Raw genomic sequence first — 7,940 nt, forward strand, 5'->3', positions numbered from 1 at the left:
CGCGCTCGACGAAGGTCTAAAGGTCAGCACCGCGAGTATGTACCTAACGGATGACGCTAAACAATGGTGGCGCTCGAAACATGCCGAGATCGAGGCAGGGACCATTAGGCTAGACTCATGGGACGATTTCAAACGACTCTTCAAGGAACAATTCTATCCGGAGAACACCGATTTCCTAGCTCGAAGGAAATTAAAGAACTTGAAACATACAGGCTCGATTCGTGACTATGTGAAAGCGTAATCGGCTTGTATGTTGGAGATAGCGGACATGACCGAGAAAGATCGGGTGTTTCAGTTTATTGATGGCTTGAAGGAGTGGGCGCAACGAGAAATCATGCGACAGCGACCGGAGTCCCTCTCGGCTGCGATGACAGCGGCTGAAAGGCTAGTTGACTATTACACGGAGCGCGAAACCTCCCAGAATAAGGGATTCGCTACAACGGGCAGCAACCAAAGGTTTGGAGGGACGACTTCACAAGCAAGACCTCCCTCTACGGGTAATAGTCGGTTCCGTCCCGGAGGTGATAATAGGAGATGGGGTCCGACGAATTCTACTCCAACCTCTTCTAAGGGTAGTAATTCTGAAGCGTCGACTGCCAGGAAGCCGTTCGCGTGCTTCCTTTGTAAAAGACCGCACCGAATGTCTGAGTGCCCTCACCAGGGGGAGTTCAACACCCTCAAGAAGAATTTGTCCAAGATGTCGGTAGAACAGAATCCCGAGGGGACAGACCAGGATGCAAAGGGGTGCGATGATGATGAGGCCAGTGAGTAAGGAGAAATGGCTCGAATGGGAGCACTCCACATGATGTGCTCAATGGGCAAGGGCGCTGAGCGCTCCGAGACCAAGTCCACGGAACTGATGTACGTGGAGATAAGCGTCAATGGGAAGGCTATTCGAGCTATGATAGATACAGGGGCCTCCCATAATTTCGTCACGCCCGACGAAGCGAAGAGACTCGGAATGAAGTTGAACCGAGGAGAAGGAAGCATGAAAGATGTCAATTCCAAGGCCTTGCCGATTCAGGGTGTGGCTAGAGAAGTGGTGATCAAGATGGGCGAATGGACGGGGAAGCTCGACTTCACCAGCATCCCGATGGATGACTTCAAGATCGTCCTCGGCATGGATTTTCTGAAGCGAACCCCGACCTTTCTGGCGCCCCACAATGGGTCTTTAATAATGGTGGGATCAAAATTCAAAACCATGTCTTGTGAAAGCTGTTGAAGGTGACCGAAAGCAAAAGGGGTCACTCCTCTCGGCAATGCAGTTGAAGAGGGGACTTCAAAAGGGAGAGCTTACATACTTGTGTACCGTGTCCATGAAAGAAGACACCCTTGCTGAATGCGTAGAACCACAAGTTGAGAAGGTGCTAGAAGACAATAAGGACACGATCAGTTACCTATGAGTCTGCCACCCCGACGTTCGGTAGACCATCAAATTAAATTACTCCCGGGCACAAGACCTCCTGCTCGAGGGCCATATCGGATGGCGCCTCTCGAACTAGCGGAACTACGAAGACAGCTAGACGATTTGATTCGCTCTGGGTCGATACGACCTTCCAAAGCTCCCTATGGAGCCCCTGTGCTCTTCCAGAAGAAACAGGATGGTAGTCTGAGATTCTGTATCGACTACCGGGCTCTGAACAAGCTGACGGTGAGGAACCGCTACCCCATCCCGTTGGTAGCGGATTTGTTCGATCAATTACAAGGCGTTGTATACTTCACCAAGCTCGACCTGAGATCTGGTTATCATCAAGTTTGAATTGCGAGATGAGCCGAAGACTGCTTGTATGACGAGGTATGGGTCTTTCGAATGGTTGGTCATGCCCTTTGGCTTGACGAACGCACCTGCAACGTTTTGTACGTTGATGAACCATGTTTTCCACGAGTACCTGGACAAATTCGTGGTGGTATATCTAGACGATATCGTTGTATATAGTCGCTCATTGGCTGAACACGTAAAACACTTGGAGTTGGTGTTCGCGAAGCTACGAGAGAACCACCTATTCGTGAAAAGAGAAAAATGTGAATTTGCCCAACCCGAAGTGAATTTCCTTAGTCACGTAGTGGGCAAAGGCAAACTGAAGATGGATGCGAAGAAGATTGCCGCTATCAAGGACTGGGGAACCCCAAGGAGTGTGTCTGAGCTCCGCTCTTTCTTGGGGCTCGCAAACTACTATCGAAGATTCATCCGAGCGTACTCGAAAATTGCTGCCCCGCTCACCGACTTGCTGATGAAGGATAATAAGTGGGAGTGGTCTGCCGACAAGAAGAGGGCCTTTGAGAAGCTCACGGAAGCGGTGGTACAAGAGCCGGTCTTGGCGTTGCCGGATATCACGAAGCCTTTTGAAGTTGAGACGGATGCATCTAATTACGCCCTCGGGGGGGTGCTACTCCAAGAGGGTCACCCAGTGGCTTTCGAGAGCATAAAGTTTAATGGAGTCGAGACTCGTTATGCGGTACAAGAGAAGGAACTCCTAGCTATTGTTCATTGCTTGCGGGGATGGAGGCACTATCTCTTGGTATCGAAGTTCGTTGTCAAGACTGACAATACCGCAGCATCTCACTTCTTGACTCACCCAGGTGAATGCAGTGACAAGCTAGATGGCAAGAATTGTTGGCAGAGTTCGATGTGGAATTCGCTTACAGACCAGGAGCCGCGAACAGAGTCGCTGATGTCCTCAGCCGAAGATGTGATTTGGCCACATTGCACACGATTGCTCATTTGTCTACCACCACAGTAGCTACCGATATTCAGGCTAAGGTGAAAGAGCACCTCGACCAGGACCCGGTGGCAAGGAATCTGAAACAATTAGCCATCGAAGGAAAGACTCGCAATTTTGGATGGAGGATGGCCTCTTGTTCACGAAGGGACATCAGATCTTTGTTCCAAAAGCGGCAGGGTTGCGAAAGATTCTCTTGCAAGAGTGCCACGATACATTGTGGGCAGGTCATCCGGGGTGGCAGAGAACCTTATGCCTACTGAAGAGAAACTACTACTGGCCGCAGATGAAGGATGATGTGATGGAGTACACAAAGACCTGTCTGATCTGCCAGCAAGACAAGGGAGAGAAACAGAAGCCGGGAGGGCTACTAAATCCTTTACCGGTACCAACTCGTCCATGGGAAAGTATCTCGATGTACTTCATATCTGGGTTACCGAAGGTAGGGTCTCTCAGTGTGATCCTTGTCGTTGTGAATCGCTTCTCGAAGTATGCCACATTCATTCCCCTTCCGAAGACGTGCAGTGCTGAAGAGACGGCCACGATGTTCTTCAAGAATGTTGTGAAATATTGGGGACTACCTCAAAGTATAGTCAGTGATCGCGACTCTCGCTTCACGGGACTATTTTGGGGAGAGTTGTTCCAGCTCGTGGGCTCTAAACTTCGGATGTCCTCAAGTTACCATCCTCAAATAGATGGCCAGACGGAAAGATTCAATAGCATGTTGGAAGTGTGCTTGAGACATTTTGTGGGCGCAACCCAGATGGAGTGGGTGCGCCTCCTAGATGTTGCCCAGTTCTGTTTTAATGTTCAAACGAGCTCCTCTTCTAACAAGAGCCCATTTGAGCTTGTCACAAGTCAACAACCGTTATTGCCTCCCACAGTTGCAGATTTTTATGGTGGCCGGACGAAGAAAGCTCACGAGTTTGCTAAAGAATGGAATGTCAATGCTGAGATTGCTCACGCTTACTTGGAGAAGGCGTCCCGCCGCATGAAGAAGTGGGCAGATGAGAACCGGAGGCCAAGAGTGTAATACCCGCCCTTTTTGAGACCCTTTTACCAGCGTTGACTGACCTTGGGAGCGGGAATAGTCTTAGAAGTGAGTGCCAAAACCATCTTGGATTGCGGGTTAAGAGTGGTACTCGATAGAGTAGAGGCTACTCGATCGAGTAGCTAGGTTACTCGATCGAGTAGGGGGCCACTCGATCGAGTATGTTGGGTACTCGATCGAGTACCGAGTTTTCAGCGAGGGTTTTATATCGCGTTTTGTTAAATCCGCATATCACTTCCGCCATTTTCCTCCTATCCTTCAGTCGCCTCTTTCCCTTCCCTTCACCACAAAACCTCCATGGAAGCCTTTTGAAGATCCTTGTGCCTTAGGAGAGCGTCACTTGAGTCGGGTAGCGGTCTTTTGCTGAGTTTCTCCCTATAGGTATGTCATAATCATCATCTGTTTTCTTGTTCTTTACAGCTAGGGTTGCTTGTTAGTAATAGATAATTGTATTGTGATTATAGGCTTTGCTTGGTCGCTGGATATGTTGTTTGTCGGCATGGATTGGTTGCAGTTGCTTAAAGGTAGGTTCGCCTACTCAGTTTCTGTAGATAGTCTAGTGTGTCGGTCGTTGTGGTTGTATTGTGATTGCTTAGTATCGTAATTGTATCGTGACGGCTGTGATTGTGATTGTGGTTGTGGTCTCTGGTTCTCGAGATGCGTTCTCGGCTGAGTGGGGTCACTTGCGGGAGTGGCTTCACGCCCTAGTTTCGCCCTCCGTGGAACCCGCCACGGGAGGGGATGTGCACATTAATGGACAGGGTTATCGCTCGATATGATGAGCGGGGCTTAGGTGGGAACGGCTGCGGTCCCCCACTGGCAGGGCTGGTCCAGTGGACAGTCAGTGACAGAGTTGATTGGGTTATCGTGATTGTGTTTGAGTTTGATAGCATTGTATTGTGTTGGTAATTGTAGTTGCTGTTGTCGTATCTTATCTCAGTACTGACCTTGTGTGGTTGTTTGTTTGTTATGTGTCTGCCGTGATCCCCTATGGTGAGCAGTCGGTCTTAGCAGGTGTTGATGTTGTTGATAGGCGGAGTCCAGGCGGGGATGAGTCTTCACGAGATATGATGGTCATAGCGAGTAGTCGTTGAGTTGTATCTTTTATATCGTTTGTTGGTTTAAATCACTTGTAATATAACATAATAGTTCTCTTATCGACATTTGATAATTACTATCCTCGGGCAACCGAGATGGTAACGCCCTTATATGCTAAGGAAGGCCTAGTTAAGGCTCCTCTGAATATGGGGGTGTTACAAAGTGGTATCAGAGCGACGATTTTGGAACCTGTAACAAATGAAAATAATGAACGTAGTGAGTCTAATAAAATGAACCTGGTGTATGTGTAATGGGAGCCCCAGCTGATGCTAGGTTTTGGGTGAGTAGGCGCCCTCATTTCAAAATCTTGGCCCCATGATGCTTAAGCCGATCCACGAGTGGTACGGGAATGTGGAGTCCGTGTGTATATGTGTGACGTGTATGCTAATTGTGTCGGAGCTACCTGTAGTTGAGCCTTAGTTAGCGTTAATAAGGATGTAATAGCTGTATTTGGGCCGTGTTTAGTGAAGTGTTGGCATGATTAGTGAGCTTGTATGATGATTTTGAGATACGTGATAAAAGTCTATTCGATAGAAATGCTTGGGAATGTGAATGGGTGTGCTATAATAGAAGGATGAACATGTTGGTGTTTGCTGTAAGTTGATGGTGGCGGTAGTCATGTACGAGTCTATAAACCCTGCTGTGAGTACGATGATGATGGTTATAGAATTGTTGAGTTATAATTTGAATCGTAGCATATGGTAATGTATATATGCTTTGTTAGTTAGTTGAAACTTTTCCGCTGCGTGACAATCGATTTGTGTAAAATGAATTGCTTATAATTGTATTGGAGAACATGGATAGATTGATTTGTTATGAGGATATGCAAATATATGTTATATGAAATAATGAATTAATGTTAATTACATGTTTCATGTTATTGTGAACGCGAGTTTGGTAGCGATATGTTAAGACAAGTTTAAGTGTTATATAATGACGTACTTATGTTTATGAGGGACTCGGTAGCAGGTAAACCGAGTTGGGTAATTGTGTAGCGTAATGTGACATACACCTTATTTGTCGAGACGATGCTTAATGCTTGAGTAATAATGGTAATGCGGGAATGAGCGTGATAATTTGTGCCGAATTCCGAACTTAGTTTGGAATCGACACGTGGTGTTGTTTTGCAGGTATTTTCGATTTACTTTGTACTTCCGACCGATTACTTAGCTATACTTGACCGAGTGCGAATGTTTACTAGACCGAGTAGACCTCACTCGATCTAGTTAGGAAGCTATGACGTCGGGATGTGGAAAGATTTCCTGCAGATACTCGACGAAATAGCTCCTACTCGATCGAGTAGGGTGATACTCGATCGAGTACCCTAGACACTCGATCGAGTAGGTTACTGTACAGAGAATCCTACGGGTTTCTTAAAACCCCAATTCTTTCTATTTCTTCTCATTCTTCCTCTATATTTCGAGCCCTAAAGCTTGTTTCCTCTCAAAATCCTCAAAATCTCTCATACTCTTGGGTTAGTGGTGATTCTTGGGGTTGATTTCTTTGCTTAATTTCGTTTCCTTACTTTGCTACTCAATCAAGGTATGTTTTTCTTCCTAATTTACATGGTTTATTGATTTGAATGTGTTAGAGTGGTGAACAATCTGAAATTTTCGATTCACATGGGTAGATTATTGCTTTTAATAGTTGAAATATGATTCACATGCCTTCTTTCCATGATTATTGGTGATTAATTGCTGTAAATTAGACTAGAAATTGCAAAATTAAAACCGAAATTTCTAGAGTTTACAAAATTGAAATTGATTTTTGATTGATTTACATTGATTAGATGATGGAATTGAGTATTATACATTGTTTATATCATGTTGAAGGATGGATTTTGATGATTTTCACCTTAGAAAGTTGCCTTAAAACTCCGTCTTAAAAGTGCCTCAAATGGAAATTCGTGATTTATAATTGGAATTTGGTGTTGTATATGAGTGTTTAAGTGTAGGTTGAGCTTCAATATGATTGTAGTGATGATAATTGATAGAAATATGCCAAAATTGTTACAGCTGTAAAGACCGTCTGAGAATTTCATTAAGTTGTTATTTCTAATATGGAAGATGATGATGATATGTTCTAAGTTATTTTTTTCATGAGTTAGTAAGAATGCCTCACATGTGATTAGGATGTGTGTGGAACAACCTTAGAATCATGCTAGGATATCCGAATTTGTTGAGCATGTGCAATCACCATGATAAATTTTTCACAACTATGGCTTATGGGTAGTAGTAAACTGAGTTTATATATCAAATTTGGGAGACTGCGGGTGAATGTGTGTACCTAGCTGAGTATTCAAAGTTAATGGCATGAATTATGTGCTTCACATGTCGAATTTGTTGGTGAATTTGAGTGCCTAACTGAGTATGTAAAGTCCAAATTACATGAAGTATATGCTTTACGTGTTTATGCAAGTTGTTTAAGTTATATGCTGAAACAGATGCCGAGACTGAACATAGGAACTCGTCAAAGTAAACGGGGGAGGGGTAATCCGACTGAAGTTGGGGAAGGGAGTGGATCTGTGGTACTCGCAGTTCCGGAGTACCCTTCTGTTGTTTTTGTTGATTTCAAACAGCGAGAGCGTTTTGTAGTTTTACAAAAACGCAAGATGAGACCAACGAGGTGTATAGATACTACACTGTTGGAGGAATTGGAGATAGAGACGGATGTCCGTCACATATTTGAGACCTTGGGCCTTATGGGTTTGTATAGGCTGAGGAAACACTCTTATCCTTTTCTTACCTTGGAGTTTATGAGCTCCTTTATCTATGACCCCGCCGCCGGACCGTTGAGTTTCGGTTGATGAACACTAGTTTCTTGCTTTCTATGGACCAATTTGCTTCTCACCTTGGGTTGGCCAAGCCTCCCAAGGACTCCATCACTGATATCCCTGCTGAGTGCGGTGTCTGCCGCCTAATGCCTTGTCTGACCGGGAAACCAGCTCCCACCTCAAGTAACATGCTGATTAATGATGTTCAACATGTCACATTGAGGATCTTTCTTCGTTCCCTCTCGAACCTCCTTTATGATCGACCGGGTATCAGTAAGCTGAATAATCATGAGGTGTT

The 7,940-nt window shown here is 45.3% G+C and overlaps 1 protein-coding gene across 1 annotated transcript; it reads left to right on the plus strand.

Moving 5' to 3' along the window:
* The first annotated feature begins 778 nt into the window (after nt 1–778).
* On the plus strand, nt 779–1,222 carry LOC141649311 (uncharacterized). Its single transcript, XM_074458005.1, has one exon. It carries the CDS (start codon nt 779–781, stop codon nt 1,220–1,222), a length of 444 nt encoding a protein of 147 aa, XP_074314106.1.
* Nucleotides 1,223–7,940: the final 6,718 nt, after the last annotated feature.

The sequence above is a fragment of the Silene latifolia genome, chromosome 1, assembly GCF_048544455.1.
Source record: "Silene latifolia isolate original U9 population chromosome 1, ASM4854445v1, whole genome shotgun sequence".
Classification (NCBI taxonomy): Eukaryota; Viridiplantae; Streptophyta; class Magnoliopsida; order Caryophyllales; family Caryophyllaceae; genus Silene; species Silene latifolia.